At 41.0% G+C, this 22,081-nt stretch overlaps 1 protein-coding gene across 9 annotated transcripts in view; it reads right to left on the bottom strand.

Moving 5' to 3' along the window:
• Window positions 1-5,707: 5,707 nt before the first annotated feature.
• The window catches only part of EYA4 (EYA transcriptional coactivator and phosphatase 4), an 818,352-nt gene continuing 801,978 nt past the window's right edge, over window positions 5,708-22,081 (bottom strand). For 3 of the 9 annotated variants that reach the window (XM_069607659.1, XM_069607665.1, XM_069607663.1), the window contains 3 exons: window positions 14,913-15,034; window positions 8,752-8,852; window positions 6,396-6,623 (listed from right to left, as the gene is read on the bottom strand). In XM_069607659.1, the coding sequence (XP_069463760.1) occupies window positions 6,543-6,623; window positions 8,752-8,852; window positions 14,913-15,034 (304 nt within the window). In that variant the 3' untranslated portion in view covers window positions 6,396-6,542. Of the gene's footprint in view, window positions 6,624-8,751; window positions 8,853-8,889; window positions 8,991-14,912; window positions 15,035-22,081 lie in introns of all 9 variants that reach the window. The other 6 variants (XM_069607662.1, XM_069607666.1, XM_069607661.1 and 3 more) reach the window with 4 other exon arrangements.

Raw genomic sequence — 22,081 nt, 5'->3', positions numbered from 1 at the left:
ATTGCGGCTGTTTTTCTACACGTGTCCAAGTATCCCTTTGGATTCCATTACAGAGGTGAATATAATATTTGTTTACAGATTGTCAACTCAATGCAGACACAGACCCCGCAGTTCCGCCTTGTGGAACTGATTGAGCTCTCTTATCTCTCTCTTTCTCCATACAGAACAATCTGTCCTGTTTGCGAAATAACCTGGGACACTTTAAGATCACCGTGCTAGCGGAGTACACACTCGTTTTCTCCCGTCAGATTTTACGACTTTAGAGGTAAGCCGTGACTTTATAATTGGCCCTGCTTTTTAGCGCTAACTATATAAAAACCATACTAGTGTGTTGACCTCTTATGTGGGAAGTTAATATTTGATCCTTAGAATCGCTTTGTTCTTGTTTGACCCGTAGGCACTATGCACTTTTGAAAAGAGCAGTTCTCCTTCACTGACCGGCGGAAAGAATTGGCACAAACGGTTTTACCATGCTTTGAGTGGAAATTTACACTTGACCTTGATTTAAACTTAAGGTACGCCACTATTCGAATTCCTTGAATATAATTAATGGAGGCTGATGTAACTGATGGACATGCCATTATTTGCATTATTTGAATGGCTTTGATATATGTAATGGAGGCCGTTGACACTGATAGGCAACCGCTAGCAACTCTTCTTGATTACTTCTGTAGTAATTAATGTACACTCTCTGGCGCACTGATCCCGGGTGGGACCCCTCTAACTGGGATGACTCGGATTAACATCCTTTATAGATGTCTTTGAACTACACCCAATTGGATAGACCAATACATGTAATGTCTATGTGAGATCAATAATAATTACTTTGTTTAATGTCTAATATATGAACATGTTGTGTATTGGAACAGCTCTTTATGTTTATTTAGGTTCCGCAGTCCAAATCAACTAGGCTCAAGAAGAAGGGATATGTATCCCGAAACGCGTCAGCCATAAATTGTATACATGGACTATCATTGCTTATTGTTTTCATGGTATTTTTTAGACAGTCATTTTGGCTTTTTGTACACTAAGGCTTTATGGTTAACTAATTGTGACTATAATTAAAACCACCTTTTGGTGTCTTTATGAAATCATTGAATGTTTATTTTTATTTTCTATCTAATTTGAAAACTATTGTTTAACTATTACTAATGCTTTTGAAAGTTTGTTGAACCATCCTTTGATGGATTTATGATAGAGTGCAGGGGACGGGAGGGTTCCTACTTTTGGATCCTCGTTTTTCCTCTACATATACTGTTGCAGTGATCCTGTGCCAGGTTCACGTTTCCTTCCCCGCACCTCAAAAAAAGTATTGATATTATTTTACACCATTGATTAAACTAATTTCTAAATATATAATATTAGGTAGTGCTTCTACTGATCCACCCTTTTTCGAAGCCTAAATGGCTCACTGTTCTAAGTCTATGTAGACCAATTTCAGAACATCTATCTTAATAAGCCTGTTAGTAGGTAGAATGTCTTGTGTGAACAGGCTTTGATAGTTCACTCTTTTGGTTTACGCTCAATGCACCACTATTATGTTCAGTTTTTGTCTAAATGAATAAACATAATAAAAAAAGAAATACATTTCCTATCTCTCCTAGAGTGCCTTGCTGACTGTGCAATCTCCCCTGCCTCCATTTGAGCTCTTATATCGAGTATTCAGATTATCGTTTCATTGAATAACTCCTCCAGTTGGTTCTTCTCGATCCACATTCCTGTTTCATCCAGGACTGACACTGAATTGATCCCCAAAGAGTTAACTGTGCTCTCATCAAGTGCTTCACATGCAGACATTCCCACTCCCTTTCCATGTGTTTGGGCTCAGCAAAGTTCTGTGTTGGTGGTGACCAAGGGTTTAAAATCCTGGTCTGTCATTTGAGTGTCAGACTGTCTGTGCTCCAGGCTGGTACAACAGAAGTCCTGGGACACTAATCTGTCAAGTGTAAAGGTCAATAAAACCTTCAATTAAAATGGGAAACCCCATAGCCTTGAAGGAAATGACAGTTGCTTGCAGGTGGAGGAAAAAAAGGGATCTAGTGACAATGGACTGCCTTTTGGTTACAAAGACTATTTTATAAAGAAACGTTAAAGACATTTTATCTCTGCAGCAAGAATTAGTAAAAATGTAAAAAGTTTGCAGTCTCAAATCTAATTTCACAGGCTTTCTTTTAAAACTTGGTAGAACTAATTGCTGCATGGGGAACAGAAGTTACAAAATATGACAGATTCCAAGAAAGTATCAATGTTGCAAACATAACATTTTGTACATACTTCCCTGGGGATAATGCGCATCTGTGTATAAAATTGTGGAATTTTAGACCAAATCTTACATGTTTAAAATTACCAAAATGTATCAGAAAGGCAAAACAAGGTCACACAGACTGGAGGATTGGACTGAACTGTGCTGCACATAATATGTAACCTGTGTGTATAATTTGGTTTATAGTGACTTTTTCGAATGCCATATTTCTGAAATTCCATTTTGTCTGCACCAAATTGCCGGAAAAATATGTTCTAATGTTTTTATTCATTTATTTATTTTTTAAATGGGGGTTCCCCAAACCCTCATTTTTTTAACACTTTTTTTTATTTACGAAAAAAAACATAATAAAAAATAATGCATTCGGAAAAAAATATTTCGCCAAATTGTTTTTGACAAAATGGTATTTCAAAAATATGTTTTCGAAAATATGACCGGATACTGTATAATTTGCCAAGAGATTGTAATTGTAGAAATGTATGTTTTTGGCAAAATCAGATTTTCAGTAGATTAAATGTGGGAGTTTCTAGACATTGTAAAACTCACCTCATAGACCCGACATCATTCCCTTAGAAATCCAACCCGTTGAGAGCAAGACGGAGACTAGCACCCCTGCCCAATCCAACCAGTTTAGGGGCGTGCGTAGTTAACCCTGCCCAGCCTATACTTTGATGATGTCATTTTACACTATAAATAAGGGTCCCTGACAAGACACTGGGACACCTACACACACCCACAGACACTCTTGTTGATTTTCCTGCACAGGCGTCCTGTTCCTTTTTCATCTATCCAGACTCCATATCCCAACTACAAGGCCAAGCATTGCTGATCCTGCTCCAGCAAGGCCTACAATATTAAAAACCCACTAATCTCCCATTAACCAGGAGAAAACTTTGGTACTTTTGGCATCCTGATCCAGATTGGCTTGCTGCCACTCACTGCATGCTGATGCCATCCTGCTACCCTGATGACCTATATTATCCAGTGAATTGCCAGTCCAGAAGTGCTAGCCGGTAACCAGTCCATGCCCAGCTGATCCTGTCCCGCTGATTTTGTCCAGCTGTCCTTGGTAAGACCAGATCCGTGTGGTGACCAGAGCGCTGACTGTCCAAAATCCAAAAACTAAAAAGTGGACTGAGTATCAATAGGAACCATAGAAAACCATAATATAACTTGCCTTGCTTTGTTCCATCCCAATCTCTAACCTATCCTATTCTGACCCTGATATCTTATTAAAATTGTCAGCATCATATGTAAAACCCTGCCTTTGATTCCTAGTGTTGGCGCTGATTTTCTTTTCATTTTCGTTTTGCATAGAATATAATCCATTAGCGATTTTGATTAAATAAATTAATTTCCCAAAAAGGAAACTGGGTGCACCATGTGAACGGTTACAACGGCTGCCTAACTATGGAGATTCACTGGTGGCATTCTCTTTTTCTTAGTCATTAAATCCAGTTTAAGTATAATTTGCAATCCATTTGAAAGCCGCTTTTCTGTTTTTCACTGCTCTATTTCCTAAAAACGAACCTCACTCTATCTTGCATAACTCACTCAATTTACAAGCTAGAGATCTAATTTCATAGTGTACCTCTGATCTATAGCTACACTCCAACACAAAAACCGCACTGCAATTTACAATATTTCACCCGTTTTTTATTAAAAACTGTTTTGGTAATTTCAGGCAGAAATTGCAAAAGTTTGCTAATTTTCCAAAGTGTCATTTGCTGCAAACATGTTTTAAAACCTGCCACTCATTTTCGAAATGTATGCTCTTGATTATACATTGCTTGTGATTGTTAGTACCTTTACATTGTTGCTCTAGTGAAGAATAATATTTGTTTCAAAGTTTTTGCACACATTCATTATTTCATTCATCTATTTCCAAGTGTCATTTTTAGCATTGCCAGGGTTTAAATCCGTTTTTCTCTCTTGTTTGGGGAGGGAAGTTCGGACTTCAATCCTGTTTTCCATTGTTCATTCCTAGTTACCTGCCATTTCTTCATATCCACTCAGCATTGATTATTTGTGGGTGAAGGGGAACATTGCAGGAGGAAATTCTAACTCAAGTGCTATCTTACCTAAAATCAAAAAGTGCTCCTATTCCCTGGTGTTTTGTAGAGGTGTCAATAGAAGGTTAAACTAAGTGCATTGATTACATTCCTATTGTTATTATCACCCCATTGGTGATTGCTGCCCCATATTAAAAATTGAATGATTTCTTTTAATTTTCAAATAAATAAATATTATATTTTACCAACCAGCCTGGTTCATGGTCCATTGTGACCGGGGGTATTTGAAAAGGGGGTGTGATATGAGTGGTGTACCATCTCAATATTGAATCTCTAAAACATATTCATTTCAATTGCATGCTGCATACTGGGCTGAGACTAAGGTGTGCGTCGCCTGATTGAAATCCTTAACACATTTAAATGAACAGATGCATTGCTGAAGTGCCACTCTTTGCAGAGTGGTTTGGAGGGTGGCTTAACTTGATAAACATTGGTGGGGGATCTGCCAACAACTACACAGACTGTCTTCCGTTATTCTCTCCTGGTCTTGACTGGGCATTATGAAGCATCTGGCAGAGGCAGCTGCTCTCGTCAGAAAGGAATGTCTGGGCAGTCTATGTGAAAGAAGCTTAATCAAGACCAGCATACATGTGACCCTTTTTTTCCTCATTCTGCAAGCAGCAGGGTATGGGGGAGGGGACTTGCTCCAGACTTCCTGTGGCGCACTGCTAGGGAATTTAAGCAGGGTCTCAAGGAAGTCCTTTTTCTGATGCTTCCCAGTCCAAACAATCTATAAGGGCATCAAATATTTCCAACAAACACTTATCTGATGTTTGCTTCAGCCTGCAACCATGGATACCTAAAGAATAATCCATTAAATCATCACTATGCTGTGTTGTCTTGGAGTATCATAACGCATTTGTTCATGCAGGACTCATAAAGCTTAAACCTTTACCATGGCTCTATGAGGCATTCAGCTACTCAATGGCTATATCGTGAAGAATTCACCAAGTAGCCTTATACTGAGGATGTTTTCTGTAGAAACAGTGTTTCCTGGCTCCCACACTGATGCTTAAACTTATGAATAAATGTATGCCCCTCCAGATGCTTCAGAATACATCTTTTCCATGATATACCACGACTATGTTGTAGTGCCAAAAATAATTCAGGAGGGCCACAATTGAGTAATGTGACCTACTTGATGTAGCAGAGAAACTTGACATCAGCAAAATACAACATACCAGAACAGCCTATGAACAATATCAAAAGTTTGCAGTAAAGAGTAAAATATTGCTAACATAAAGACACCATCTCAGAACAAAGGGCGATATGATTTATCGTGATGACTCAAAGTATACGAAAAATGTTAATCAACAAACTTACTTTCTGCTTGCAGGGTCTGGCGCTCTTCTGCGAAAAGAAGCATTAATGATCCAAATAAAAACACATACTTGTCTTTATTTATTTTATAAACTGCAGCAAATAATTATTTATGATGCAGTTTTCCCCGCCAATAACGTGAACTTGAAATTTGGTCATGTCAAAAAAAAAAGATCACAAAAGATTTTTTGTATCTACATATTTTTAACCAAAATTACATTGTAACACACAAACACTGTCTTTTCCTCTTAAGGCACAACACATCATTATACACATTCTGATCGCCAAACTTATAAAAGAGACAATAATATATTTCCTTCCCGACCCCAAAAAAAGAAAAAAAGGAAAAATTGCATCCACTTCCAAAGTCAGCTGCTAGAACGATCACAGTAAATTATTTCCATCAATAATTTACACAAATTACAGGTCTAGACATGATTGTCGTCACACAGTCCGAGTGCATTCCAATTCATATTTTCTGGGTTAGGTAGGATAAAGTCTGATTCAAACCTCAGTGTTGAGATATATCCCGTGTTGAGGAATGTTGAACACCACCTCGTCGGTCAGAAAACGCATGTTGGTGATAGGCTGGCAGAAGTCCTGTACCAAAGGCTGTCCTCGCTCTGCCTAGGGATCGTTCGGTGTGTGCCAGCAACCTCCATAGTTTTTGTTCAGTAAAATGTTGCATATGTAAGACCATAGAGTTTCCTTATGCAGCACTAAAATGTTTACTCCTTTCAACAATCTGAATTCCTCTTCAGTCACTAAGAGTTCTTCCCTTTTTTTAAGACAATCCATGTGTGTGTAAAAAGCAAGAGCTTGGATCACACACAGAAATTCAGTGTACTTGAATTATAAAAAAAAGGTTCTCCAACTACAGAACACAGTTACAAATACTCTAGTTCCAGTGCTTGATGTAGCGCCAAGAGGTCAGAATGGCTTGATATCCTCCAGAAAGGCATGTTGTGCTGTGTTCATCAGAAGAAGTTGGAGGAAGGAAAAACAGCAACGGTCACACCTCAATATAAATGACTTCATTTCAACTCAATAGCAGCTTCCTCTTTAGGGCTGGTACCGTATAGCCACCAAAAGTCTAAAATCAGGGCATGGTTGCATGAATACCAAAAACATGCAAACAACCTCAATTACAATACACTTTATGTCATTTTGTATAATGCATATTAATTGTGGATCTCCTGAATACCGGAGAGGATTTTTCTATATAGTGCTTACAAGCCCAGCCCTGCAATGCATTAAACAGTGCATATTTTTATATCAAAGATGCATACAAGAAAACTTGGAAAAAGAGATATGAGATTGAATCGCAAATCTGGAGAAGCGTATAAGACCTTTGGGAAATGCATTATTTCCAGGTTTCACAATTCAGATACATTTGTCAACACAATTTTATTGTCGCTATGTCACATCCACACAAACCGCATAGCACAAAACCATGCAAAACAAAAACTACACCACCCAAGCATTTCCTGCGCAACACACTAGGCTACAACTTTATACCATCACCACTTATTTAAAGAATCTATACAGTTGTAAAAGCATGTTGTGTAACTGAGTCCGACCGAGTTCAAACAAACCTGTGATTACAGGTCATTACTGAACCCTACATGAGAACCTCCAATGTTTTGCAGAAATTAATTCCATGTATAAGTTAAATGAACAGGATAAGAGGTTTTAAGAATATTTTAAACACGTATACTGCATTGTTGTGTAACATTGATTTCACCTCACAGTAGGAGGGCACCGAAGCAGTGTGGTTATGGTGGTGTGTGTCTCATTCAACACCCACCTTTGGCATAATATTTCAATTCTATCAGGTACTGGAGCACAAGCACTCTTCGTGCACATAGGTCGGTCTCATTTACACAGTTGCTTTTACTGCCATATAAACACTTTAAATTCGTATCAGGGAACCATTTGGTAACAGCATTTTACTTATTTTAGCTTAAGGAAATAAAACATGGCTGCACCTGCATCTCGTTGGACCGGTACAGTGGTGGAAGGATTTTACTTCTCAGGAATATTGTTCAAATACCAGACTGGCCCTTTAGATTCATCACACTGCTGTATACCTTAGATATTTAATTTACTACTGACTAGAATAAGTTCCTGTTGCCCATTAAATATAATCCTGGGTAGCACTATATTGTTTGCAAATGTGTGGTGTAACAGCAGATAACACTAATTCTTGCACCAACTTGAGTATTTGCATACACCTAGCTCTATAAACTATGCTGGTATATATGTAAAAGGCCCAAATAGATGTAAATTGTAGTGTGTTGTTAATAGTCTACCATATGGAATTTTAAGAATGTGAACCAATGATTGCAAAGAACATATGCATTAATGAAAGAGCAGGGTCTTCATTTCTTCCCTTTGGCTAAGTCACTCATAAGGCATTGCCCTTGCCTTGAAAGAAATGCATTAGAAGATGCTAGAACATCAGTTATATGAATGTTCATTAAGGAGTCAAGGCTCATGAAGGGCCGTGCAAATACTCTGCTCACCGATTCAAAGCATTTTACCGTACTCTATTCTCGGGCTTTATACAAATGCAGTAGCAGGATTTATTTTGCACCACCCTCCATAATGTATTGAGAAACTTATTTTCACTAATATGGCAGACATATTACATTAATATATTATATTTTAATTGGAAGTGTGTAGATGGATGAAAGACACTTTTTCTGTCCATTGTATTTCTTTCGGGTCTGTGTCCAATGTCCACCTTTTTCACCTATTATTTTGTCAACCACACATTATTTGTCCTCTGCTTAATTGTCCTGCCTTGATGGTTTAAAGACACCTAATTTTGTCGAAAGTCCAATGGATGGACATTTATTTAGTTCAGTCTTATTTTCAGTAACATACCTTAGCGCACAAGGCGCATTAACAAATGCTGGAATCCAAATGGTTGTAATTTTCAACTTAATGTATAGCTATGTGCATGCTCAGGCCGCTTTTTTCCATTTGGTTAACATATTGGTTGGAACCGGACATGGTGCAAAGCTGGGTAACGCAGACAAAAAGGCTTGCACTAGTAACTAAATTTCACACCAATATTATGCAAGATATTACCTTCTTTGCTGCCTGTTCTTCTTCTACACCATCCCCAATTACAACATACACTACTTTTCTGCCAAACCTTTGCATTATTCGCTCAAAGCAACTTTCTTTCCCTGGAAAATAAACAAGATAGGTTCAGCGCTAAGTTACCTGGTTCGCTGCATGCTCCTCATCGCGGGCATCTCCAATCACAACATACGTTATGTTGGTGCCAAATCGGGACACTATACGTTCAAAACAGCTTTCTTTTCCTGAAAAGACAATGCAGTTCTTATTCTCCAAAATACAAGCCAAATTGATTTAATTATTTGAAAGGATTACTTAGTATTTTTTCCATACCAATGCTTCGTAGGCAAGTAAAACAAAAATTCTGTGGGGTCTCCAAAGTATTTTTTTTAGCAATTGATGTATCTTGCCATTTACACTGCTCCATAGGCTATTACAATCTCAACACAAGAAACCCTCAGTATCCTAATCTCTTTACAAAACGTTCCCCAGCAACATCCTTGAAATATGTTAGGTATTTTCATACCACAACATCAATTTAAAAGGAATTGGCTTATGCCACAGTGCAGTATGCCATACCCTTTCAAGGACTGGGTTAGTTTTCATTTGTAATGCCAGTTTGCATATTTGGAGATAAGTGTTGCTGGTGGAGCCCTCTCCCCAAATAAATTGGAGCCCTCTCTCCAAATTAACTCCACTTATTCTTGGAATGGACAATTTAATAGTCTAACAACATCCTGAGAAATATCTGTGGTCAAATCCTTGATGGTGGGTTACGCCAATTCTTTTCACGTCAATATTATGTTGTGGAAGTTCAGGTCTAGATCATTGTTGAGGAGATTTCTGTGATAAGATTATGACTAGATTCCCAAAATATTAATTGGAGGCAGTTCGAGAAAGAAAGTCAATGAAAGATTTTATAGTTGAGACTCTAAACTGATGATTAAGTAACAAACAAAGTACTTTTCATCTTTCTGAAGGGTACAATCTTCCGAACACAGATTTCTCATTTTAAAATAGCTCAAGGTGCTCTCTGCATTCAGTAATCTTAAAGTTGCAACCAAATGGTGCGGCATGACGCCATGAACAGTGCGCCACTTATTTATGAGCATCGCCAGTAACGGCTAAGGAATAGCTGGCACATATACATATGGAACCATACGTGCTCCCATACCTCAGTTAAATACAAATTCACATGACTCACTAAGGTGAAAAAAGTAACTTTAAAAGTAGGACAACTATAAAAGCAAAACAGGCTCGATTAAGCTTAATATTTCAGTAGGTTGAGGGATAAGCAAAACATTGGTGACTGGGGAGGAACGGAATGCAAGTTTATTTTGTCGATGCAAGCCTGCTTTCCCAGCCTCTTGATTGGCAGGTGCCCCACCCCGCATGATAATGAAGCCAGGTAATGTATTCCTTTATTGTATTCCCCTATCCAACCGATTCTCATCTTTTAAAAGGCTCCAAAACCATAAAATAATAGAAGATGACGGTAAGGAGACTACAGGAAACCAGATGAGAAATTGCTCCAAGGTGACTGCCTAAATTGGACATTGTGCTCTGTTATGGCATTAGTCAGGGATAATTAGTAAAGTTATTGTATGCAGACAAGAACAAGAGGCAGCAAGACAGACGTCCTGCATGGAAATTCTCCTCTGCACATGGCCACCCAACCAGAATGGGACCTAATGCTGTCAGATCTCATCCATCTGAGCTGTGGAGTCCCCCAGGGATCTTCCCTGTCTCCATTGCTATTTAATTTGTATATCAGACCTCTTCTGGAAATCTTAAAACGCTATGGACTGGATTTCCATTATTATGCTGATGACACGCAAATATTTGTACAAATTACTAATTTTCAGGAAGCATTCAGCAAATTGGAGCAATGTCTGGTAGAAGTGAGCAACTTGATGTCAAATAACTACTTACAGCTTAATGCTGCTAAGATGGAACTTATATTTTTTGGTCCTAAGCATTTGCTGACGACTGCTAAGAAACTGCCTGTTCCAACATTGCTGGGGAAAAGTTTGAAATTCGTATCAAAGATTACAAATTTGGGATGCATGCGGCAAGAAGATCTTGGCAGTGAAACACAGGTGGGAGCTAAGACCAAAGCAGTCCATTTTGTTTTGAGACTATGACGTCAGGCACTTCCTTACATCCCTAAAGAGGATCATGCTTCGGTAGTCGGGGCACTAACTAGTGCCCATCTTGACTACTGTAATAGTCAACTGTTAGGCATTCCTTCTAAACAGCTTCAGCGGCTCTAGAGAGCTCAGAATGCAGCTGTTAGACTGATTTTTAAATTACATAAATCTATTCATGTGTCTCCATATCGTAGGGAGCTACACTGGCTCTCAATTGCTGACGACATCAAATTTAAGACAGCCTGTATTGTCTTTAAATGCGTAAATGGCATTGCCCCTCTGTATTTAAGGGAGCTAATTCAACCATACCATCTTGTGAGACAACTACGCTTTAGCAATAGCCATCTCCTGATCATTCCTCACTCTACCTATACATCCCGAGGTGACAGAAGATTTGCTGTCTTTGGCCCCAGGCTGTGGAAATCGCTACCGCTACAATTTACGACCACGAGTTCTCTCCTGCAATTTCACCAAGCACTGAAAACTTTTCTCTTTAGGTAGATGATCCCCTTTTTTTTGGGGATCCTAAACTTCGTTACATTATCTACCCAGTTTACACCATCTGTGCCAATATACGATTGAGTTTGTTACGTGCACTCTACAAATGCAAAAATTCAAATCAAATCTAATGCTGTTGGGAACCTCCTTGTTCAACAACTCATAGCAGCGCTTGATGCACATGACCATCCAGTGATATTCTTTTTAGTAATGGCCTTGGCTTTCTGTCCTCTAGTAAACCAAAAACAAAATAGGAGTCTCAGCCGAGTACACCATGGACCAAGACACATAAAAGAACAGTGCCTCTTGGCAATGAAAACATCTAAATCAGGGGATGTACCCAACTCTGTGGCCTCATGCAAATCCTATACATTTAAATCAGGGGTGGGCATATAAGTGACTAAGGGTTCCATCAGTTATAAGTGCATGAGGATGCTGAAGTGGGAAGGCACTGGTCAATCATCATCAAAAGAGTCATTCAAAATGGGCTTGAGCTTGCAGCATCAACAGTCACTGGATGCCATATATCTCCAGCACTGGAGACAATAGCCAGCTTGGTGCAGAGAACAGTGCCTGACTCTAAGCCAGGAGACTGCCAGGGGAGCCTCTCTGCTGAAACCGATCTTCAGTGATGTTAACACGGAGCAGACCCTGGAAGTGATCGCCAAAAGACTGACCCCAGAGTGGTATGGTGTTTTGTGTCCACACAGTTCAGCTCTGCAGGCTTCAGGGTGATTGGCTGGAAAATGGCAAGCATGGACTGATCGAAAGTCCACATTTTAGCCAAAATGGAGGTCTTGTAGGGAAAAGGTAGTCACTACGCAATTGATTTATTCTGAGAACTATGCTCTCAGAGTTCAATGACCGGCTTTTATGGTGTCGCCTCTTAAGGTGGGGTCCAAAAGAAGAAGACACTTCGGAACCTGGATCTCTTGTACTTCCTGAACGTATCCTTCTGTTATGGTTGAACAGCAGGGTCAGCGCCAGGGTCATTGGGCCACCTAGGTGACAATTGGTGCCAGAGTTTGGAGGGGAACGAGGGAAGGAACAAGAATGGCTTGCTCCAATGCAGTCGACACATGTGTTTCCTGCTCCTGGACAGCCTTTTGGTGCATTGCCTTTCAAACATGGCATGCATTGGCATTGTGAACCATTCCCCAGTCACACAAGTTTGAACAACAAAGCCTTCTGTTAGAGGCACGCTATAAACGCAATGGATTTAGTGAACACACAGTTTCTAGTTCCAGGAGCGGTGTTGAGGCATGTGGGGGGAAAAGAAACTGCTATACCTGTAGCAAAACAGGAACAAAAACACACTTGCTCGTCTCCTCACAAGCAAATAATAAATACATGCACTATACAGATGCAATGCTTATCACCATGCCGACTATTACAATTCCTGGGGGCCACAGACACCTTCAGGAGCTCTTCTCCCAGTCAATGTCCTATAAAATCAGCATCTATGAGAAGTCATCATTCAAGGCACACAAACATTTGTCAAACCTCGGAAGGTTGGACAAATGTTTCATGTTCCTTCCTGCCCAACGGGTCTTTTGCAAAGAGACACCACGCCAACTTTTGCAGCTTCAGTCCCGTCTCAGCAGATCTCCCGAGCCCGGCACCTTCCAGACCCAACCTGTGACTCAGAGGAAGAGTGGGAACCAAATGTGACACAAGCTAAGAACAAACATCAGAAATGGGCTATACCCAGGAAGGTAGTACCATTAGACCAGACCCCCTTCACCCAGTCCGTGTTCCATGATCTAAATCTCCTTGCAGCTACTAAATACAATTGGGATAACCCAGCCCCACCTTATGGCTTGAATAACCTCCAACCCAGATGCACTAATGCTCGATCTACAATTAACAATGCCTCCAACATAAAACATTGTGTAGGCCAAAAAATGAGCATGCTTGACCTCAATAGAACCATGCTTCTCAGATAATTTCACCACAATCATCAACCCTTTTATTCCGATTGACTCAACCATGGTAAATAAAATTAACAAAAAGGACAAAAAAAATGTCCTGGTTGTATCCAATAGTTTAAAATGCCACATCATGCATGACAGGAGCCACACACCATTTGAACCTAGTGCTAAAAGCCTGCCCTAACACCCACAATGGTGTACTGATCACCTCTGTCTACTGCCCTACAGAGCTTAAACCCAAATTCCTTACTCAATCGAGTGCTTTCATGGCAAAACAGTCTAATGCAGCTGATAAAATCCTCATTATGGGTTTTCCCGAATACCAGAATTGACAGTTAAGATCATGGGACTGCATGCGATCTCTATAATGGTTCCAGGTCATTTCATCGACAGTAATTACCTTGTGATAATTTACTATGAAGTAATTACTTTGACATTTTACTTTAAATGTTGTTTTTATTTTGGGCTACCCCCCAACCCCTCTTTCCCCTTCATTACTTCCCCTCCCCAATACCCTCTTCACCCTCTTTTTACTTCTTAACCCATAAATACCCATATTTGTTGAAGTAATTTCTTCTAAGTAATTACTGTTGGGAAAGCAACGGGATACCCTTAGCAATACCATGAAAGGCACAGGTTTAATGCAAGACACGCATGGCCCCATCCATTACCGTTGTCACACATTGGATACCCTCTTCCGCTGCAATTGCGTTGTCTCCAACACCTTGAAACTGCAGGTGCACACATTCAGATGCCCTTTGTGCATTTCGGTGCCCCTGTTTTTGGCACAAGTGATGAGCTGCACCAACACTTGTGTATCTAATGTCTCAGAGGTTTGAGAACCTGGCCCTTAGTATACAGTCTTCGGTCAGTGTATTCTAGTGCAGTGGAGCTTGGAGAATTAGGAACTTTCCAAACTTAATGAAGGTGTTCGTCACTGGCTTAGACGAAGACATAAGTGCCATCTCTGTGTATTGTGACTGCATCCAACAAGTAGTCCCTGTGGGTGCTAAAAATCACCACTGTCTCATGGGTTTGGATTGGTCGGTGGGTTTTTCCGTCGGTGAATCAATGCTTCGCTACTATGCCACTGGTCCCAGAATTCCTATTAAAATGATACCTATAATTACCCGTGCATATGCAGCTGGTATGGGGGCAACCTATGGGAGCAGGCATCTTTGGCACCTCTTTAGTCCCCCTTTATTGAGCAGCCTTAACAAGTAATGCTGCACAAAATAAATGCACATAAGAAAAATATATGAACAAGACTTGAACAGCTGGAAAGAAAGTATGAACCTCTGAAGGGTATGTATGCAGTTAGATACAAAAGTGAAAATGAGGTTAATATTCAGTTATAGACACGATGTCACCCCTCTAACAAGTGCTGGTGGCAGTGTACGGTGTGTACTGTGTGTCATTTGGCCCTGCTGCCCAACAGCGGACACACATTATACAATCTCTTGCTCTGGCAAGTGCTTCAAGGAGCGCCAGCAAGGCAGACACCATTCATGAAAACCAGCAAACACACGAGTTAAAAGTGCATTTAAACAGTGAACCCCAAGTTTACTTAATAATTAAGCATGCTTACCTATTTTAGTTGCACTGTAAATATTTTCTATCGGAAAAGCGCCACCTAAACTGTACAGCAATACTTTTGCAAGTGCAGGGATAAGTTGCGTTGTTGTTACCAGGACATTTACACAGTTACTCCTACAGAGAAAAACACATATATTAAACTTTAAGACACTCCTAACAGGTTCAATAACTAAATAAGGAGATACACAAGCACATTTGATAAAGGGCTTCACCACACTCCCAGGGTGTGCTAGAAAGCAAACGGGACACTCGATAAGGATATTAATAATTATCGAACACAAAATAAAAGAAAATTAACATTAATTCTATGAGCCTAAAGTTGTGTTTCATGCACAAATATGTCAACACTTGATTAATTCTAAACTTCGTTTTTTAGTGCTAAACATTCCCTAGGTCACTGATAAGGCTGGCTGTGGCCCTGGGACTTTTTATCAGGAACCCAAGGGTCAGAACTGTAAAAATGTGTAAATACACCCGTCCACATCTCCACGTGCGTTTCTAATTCAACACTTTGTATTAATATCTGCGGGACGCATCTGCTTAAGTCTTCATATGATGGCTGCGCTGTTAAGCATCCAGACGCCCGGGGTGACTTGTAGCAAGCCTGGCGCGCGCTATTCGGGGCAGCACATTTGAATTAGTTGCGCATGCTAAGCAGTCCTTCTATGCTAAGCATGTCTTCCCGCCAGGATGCTATTCATTACTTCTTTTCGGGAGATCATATTCCTGGCGCTAGCCACACCAAATATAAAAAGGTTGTGTGTCTTCCTCAATCAAAGGAATGGGACCACCAGGGACGCCGGCCGGGTCAGGTGACATTAGTGGGTAACAGAAGCCCTCCTCACCCAGCTGACTGCTTTCAGCCCAAATAAAGACAATGGTTCGGATTGTCTCTCTAGGAAGTGAGTATTTCGTTCTAAAACTTGGAGGGAGAGACTGCATTCAAGCCATAAGGAAAAGTGTTACTTAGCTGCAACTGTAGATTTGTACCATGACGTCAACTATAGATTCACACGCTGAGCCTATTCCTGGAGGAGACATTGGGGGGGTGGGGACTCACCTGAAAGTCACGCGGCTCACTTGTGCAACTCTCAAAAGGCTCAGAATACTACTGGATGGCAAAGTCTTCAGAAGAAAAACATGCAACTTTCTGCACAGGTTGCGCCGAAATAATCAAAGGATTCCATGAGATAAGTGCAGGGTTTCAATGGGTTTCTTGTGCTGTGGAACAGGTGCAGTCAGACTGTCAATGGTATTCCAGTAGAGCCAGTACTGTACGCTCCAGTTATGGCCACGCGGAGAGCGCAGCAAATACTACGGGGAAGGTGCAGCCTTTCACTGATGCCCGCCACAGCAATGTAGCCACATAAGACATAATTTAAAAGTCAGATGAATGTGTCACCTGAATGCTAAGTTTATTCATCAAAAGTATTGCAGACATGCATTTAGACAGAGTTGTGGTACTATAAAGTGTGAGGGGATATTAAAATAAAGCTAAGAAAATATGACTTACTCGCTGATAAGTCTTCAAAAATTGTCACTGTTGATGCGAGGAAAGAAAATGAAGTTTGCGATATCTATCTCGGATAACAACATTTTTTGACACCCAACAGTATCCACTACTTAAACGTGGATCTCGTGAAGCACACTTCATTTCCTGCACTTGCTGAGCCGTCCACAAACAAACGCGGCTAAAATAAGTCCATAGTTGAGAGTCAAAATAATGTCCTCTGTACTAACCTTCTACTGCCACAACGATCAACGTTTGCTTTTGGCACCAACTAGTTCAATTATTTACCACCACCAGAGGGGCACTACGGATTTTCGTTAAGAGTGACCCAAAAAGACTGATCAAAGGAGTCCAAAATCGAAGAGCAAAAACGCAGAATTAGAAAGGCAGCCAGATCGATAAAATGTACACGGCACACCGCTGCAGGAGACCACACAAGACAGCATTGCATTAATACATAGTTTTTTAAAAAGAGCCTCACCTGGCAGGTTCAGTACCTCCAATCAGAGGGAACAAGTGGGGCAGACTGGCATAGGACTGTACACACAGCAACGGGAGAGACTACACCGTGGCAAAAACCTGCAACTGCCAGGAGATGAAGTGCAATGTGGAGACGGAGGCAGCCCATGATGAATCGGGCAAAGAGGAATCTATGCTTTTAAAGCCACTTCCTGTATATCTTGAGCGGTCTTTGTGTCTCTGCAGATATACCGTGCTGGAGCATGAGGGAGACTGACTGCTCTGAACTGCAGCAGTATGATGGAACCCACCAAACAGAGGACATGCTCCTAGTACAGCGAGGCCGACATAACTCCCATTTCTCGATTTACATTCCCTTTACAAAGCTTGTTATATCTTAACAAGTGGCGTGCATGAACTGAAATCAACCCAGCCTTGTTGCAACATAGCTCACTAGTTTAATCTGCAACCGGGAGCAATTTTAAGGCGACTCCGGTACAATGATACCAAATCTCTGGTGTTTTTTAACCGGACTAGTAGTGCTACGAGTATGCAGAGCTCTCAAGTTTCACAATTCCATGCATGAGAAAGCCACTCAGTCCTGTTTTTTTTCTTGGAATTTTGTTAAGTGGCAGCTGGTGATTTTTTAATTGATGGGGCGTAAATGTTTCCCATGAATATGTGGGAGCGACCGAACATAGTGAGGGAGCACAAACCAACCAAAAAGGGATCGGGGGAGGGGGGGCCAGGGGAGAGGTCTCTCCCAACCACCTGATAAATTTGCTAACGATAATGGGTTAAAATAGAGCATTTTACAGCACACTTTTTGGAATGAAATGGGTAAAAAGCCACAGTTTCCAATCTGTTTTTTAAGTTCACTCATTAAGAAATTCAAAATACGCAAGTCATTAAAAGTGCACAGATACATGATAACTTTTCCCACAATCAGTGCCCCCCCCCGCCCCCGCAGACATTTTTCATAGGGGTGGCCTGATGAGGCCACATGAAATCTTGGGGTGGAACACCAAAACAAACACAACTGAATTTCAGGAAATCTTTTATGCTGATGTAGTATATAGTCCAGTTGAAAACTATGTATATATGAGAGTTAACGAATTGCATATTGATCTAGTTCCATGTATTATTTAACAGTTAACTAATTAATTTATCTGATGCGCATAGACTAATACCAGTACCAGATACAAACATGCATACAATCCCAAAATACAGCCCATGAGACCCCAACCTCTAAAAATCCTTATGCTACAAGCAAAACACTCCACATGCATACATCAAAAAATAAACAAATTATAACACTGAATACCACTAATAGGGAATCCACATAGTTTCTCCTCTTGTATTCATGCACAGCCCATCCAAAGACCATAGCGCAAAGACATATGATATGCCATATGTGCAACTAGTCATCGTTAATTCAGTAAACAACGCATAAACATACAGATGTTACATGTTGTTACAGATGGTACATGTTGCTACCACACCAGGAAGAGCCCAGCCAAATCTGAGTGGCTACTCAGGTAGATGTACTTAGTGTACACGGTAAGTGTGGAGCCACTAAAGACCAAGTTAGCAGAGAATGTTCCACGTGGAGTAAAGATTGTGGAAGAGAACAGCTGAATTATCCTGTTTTGTGGAAAGGGAGCGTTGCAGAAAAGGAACACAGAATGGCAAGCCTGGGACTAACACCTTCAGCCAAGTTGTTGGACAGTCCGCTAGAACCCATTACAGAGTGGGAAGATTTGTTCAAGTTTTATTTACTAGCAATGAGTGGCAACACATTTTCGGATGGACCCAAACATACCACATTAATGAACTGCTCGGGCAAAGAGGCAGTAAGCGTTATTAAGAATACCCCCAGATCCACTTCCAGCAGCGCAAGGTATAAAAGCAGTGGTGACTAAGAAGAACAAAGCGCTAAGTGCTCAAGGAAGTTCATCAGTGGGAACAAGCTTCAAATGTGCTCGTTTCTGGTATGAAATCCCAGGTCACATGGTGTCAGACCCACATTATTCAGCAATAAAAGGGGTGTTTTGGAAATATAGCAGGCAAAGACAGTTTGCTAAAGTGTCTCAATCATATTATTCTGGGAGGAAGCAAACTGGTACGAAGCTCGAGTGGACATAGTGTGGATGAGGCAAGAGCATATTCTATGGTGGTGGTCAGGGGAGTATCCAGCATTGCAAGAGTGTGGGTGCGAGCCACTAAAAAAGTCCTGCTACTTTCCCCCCAAATGCAGTGCATGCAATTCCATACAGTCTCATTCGTGCCCCCAGCCCGCCCACACCGGCCCCAATCTACTTTTTTGGTAACATTTGTGGCAGATGGTTTTTAACGCATAACAAAAAAAAAAAACAAAATTGCAGAATCATTACAGATGCAGGGAACTCATCTATTAGAGCTCTGTCCAGGCGCTCTGGGCCAAAATACATGCAAACCTTCAAATGTGCATATGGATTGCACCAACAGAAGTGACTTCACAGAAAGGGACATTTCAAGGAGTATCATCAATCTTTGATACTTGGAGGCACCATGGAAGTGCCTTTAGAATACACACCAAAAGATATCCACATCCTGACAGTTCTGCAGAAATGGAAAGAACTGTACGCATGTTTGTATTAAATAAAATGCATATCGTCGTTAAAGAAACACTATTTTCAATTCAACAACAAAATAAAACCTCTAGCTCTGGCGATGGTGAACCGAAGATGTAAACCACCGGCCAGACCCTACCCAATTGTTCCTAAAAGCCTTTTGCGCACAACAACCTACATGCAGCGAGCCGAGGATGGTAACCCCGAAATAAACACAGCCTGGCTGGATGCGCGAGATAAAGCAGAAATGCGCGCGTCCAGGCCCAGGCTGGGTTTATTTCAGGGTGCGTATACCGCCATGTTGTCTGCGGTCTGCTTGTCTGCGTTTCTGCAAGATGAGTGCCCGTTCATGTGTTCTTGCCTTTCGCCTTTGCTATATGTTTAGTGTTGCAGTGGCCTCTCATGTTCTGAGGGTCTAGATATGCACAGTGTGCTTATTCCGATACTTGTTCATTGTGGGAACCATTGCAGGATAGTGGCGGTCGTGGGTAGGCATTGCATGCACAGCCATGTCTGCACTGAAAGCAAGGCTTGTTTCCTGCAGCCATCTGTGAGTGGAAGTGCAAATTCCCAATTTTGAGACGTACTGTACAGATGTTCCAGTGTTTAAATTACATTTTATGGAATTGGTTTATCCCTCTTATACACCTTAACCTTTGTTTGGGTCAGTACTTGCTTATAATTATGCATCAAACATACATCCACTTTTCCTAGTACGTGCAGACGCGGCATGGTAATAAACATGTTCTTATAGTGCTCTCAGCATCACTCTTTGTTTCCAGTTCTGAATTACTTTCACTTGGGTTCCCTACACAAAGCAGTTAAATAATTAAATATCCATTAGCCTTCATGAGGGACAGCTACTGCATATCTACATTGTTTGGGGATAGCAAAAACTCTATAGTAAAAAGGTACTTTTTAGTTTTCATGTAGTGCTTGAAACAGGGTTTAAGTTATTTTGAATGCTCCCAATTGTGCCAAATGAGGGGATTTAGGACAAGCGATATAAGGTGATTTGCCAAGAATCACACAAATTGCTTCAGTGGAGCTGGAATTGGCCTGGCCTCCCAGTTCATACATCAATTTAGCAGCCCTTTGTTGCTTTGTTGAGTAAAGGTACAAATAGGAGCAAATAATGCTATAATTTACATAGACTGGGGGGGATAGCTCAGGGGCAACTTGGCAGTTAGACAACACACATAGCAACACAGGTTCAAATCCTGGTCTTGCACTTAGAATACCTCTCTGGTGTAAAGCGCGTTATAAAAGAATAATTATAATAATTATAAAGATATTATAAAGATATCCTGGTAACACATGCTCCCCACAGTCACCCAGGGATCTTTTTATTTTCCCAAGGGTATCATGAATTCAGCTGTACAGGGACCTTCACTACATGTTGAGTTGTAGTATTCTTGCTGAAGAATCTTTATTGTCTCCTTTGGCAGTGGAGATTGTGGTTGTCAATGCTTGTGAGTAATGGCACATCCCGTGTTCAATGGGCTGAAAGTGTGCACAGCTGAAGCAATGATGACCTGCTCAATGCGTGGGCGTGTGTGTGTGAGTGTTTGGCGGCAGAGGTGCATGGCGGTCTTAAACTTTAGTCTTCCCTGTTATAGTCATTTCATTATCGTCCCAGGTATGTTTTAAAAAGATAGTTTAAAACCTGAGGGGGAAGTAGTCCACGTAGCCGTGATGTTTGCGGCATGCATGGGCCTGTGTCTGGATGGGATGACACAATGGCCTTTCGCCCAGAGCAACAACAAAAACGTTCACTGCCACAGCTCCAGTGCTTATTCTCGTGTGCACTCAGTACTAATAATAATGTGTAGTGTGGAGTGAAGGGTTTCATGTTCATACATCTCTATGTAGTGGGCTGAGAGAAAGAGGGTGTTCTGTAAGGACAACGGCTAAAATTAAAATCTCAGCAAGTTTTTTGCTCGTTTGTTCAGAAGATAGAAGGACCCAACTCGAAAGGAAAATGTAACTAATTTACGCCATGACTTGGAAGGAGTGGGAACCGTCACTTTCCCTGCATGTGCTTTCTCTACCCCCCACACCTCCTCTGTAGTCGCTGAATCCCCAGTCCACCTGCTCTTGCTTCCTCCCTCCCATCTTTTGCGTCCTCTCTCCCACATGTATCTCTCAAATGATGCCTTTCTACTACTCCACCTCATGCCCGCACTCAGGGTCCACTGGCTGAGCATGTGTGATCAGTCATCAATAGGGGGCCACCATCATACGTTGCTCCCTGACCCCAGACCGCAAAAAAAAAGCCAAAAAGAAATACTTTTTTTTCGCACTGAACTGTGCATGTTATTTGTCCGTACACAAATCAGTGTGAAAAAAAAGTATTTTCTTTTTTGCTTTTTCGCGGGGTGGCTGATGGGGGGCCAGCATTTTTATGAGGGTGGCCTCCCTTGGTCACCCCTTGGTGGCGACCCTGCCCACAATATGGCAGATTGAAATAGCATTTCCATGCTGGTTGTGCCTATACATTCCATGCTGGAAGCACCAATATATGCCAGTATTCCCATATAAGAACATACACGTTTGCTTGAACAAAATGCCAGTGATAAC

The sequence above is a fragment of the Ambystoma mexicanum genome, chromosome 4q (assembly GCF_040938575.1).
Source record: "Ambystoma mexicanum isolate Mex_15411 chromosome 4q, UKY_AmexF1_1, whole genome shotgun sequence".
Lineage (NCBI taxonomy): Eukaryota > Metazoa > Chordata > Amphibia > Caudata > Ambystomatidae > Ambystoma > Ambystoma mexicanum.
This window is presented reverse-complemented; position numbering and strand designations above follow the sequence as displayed.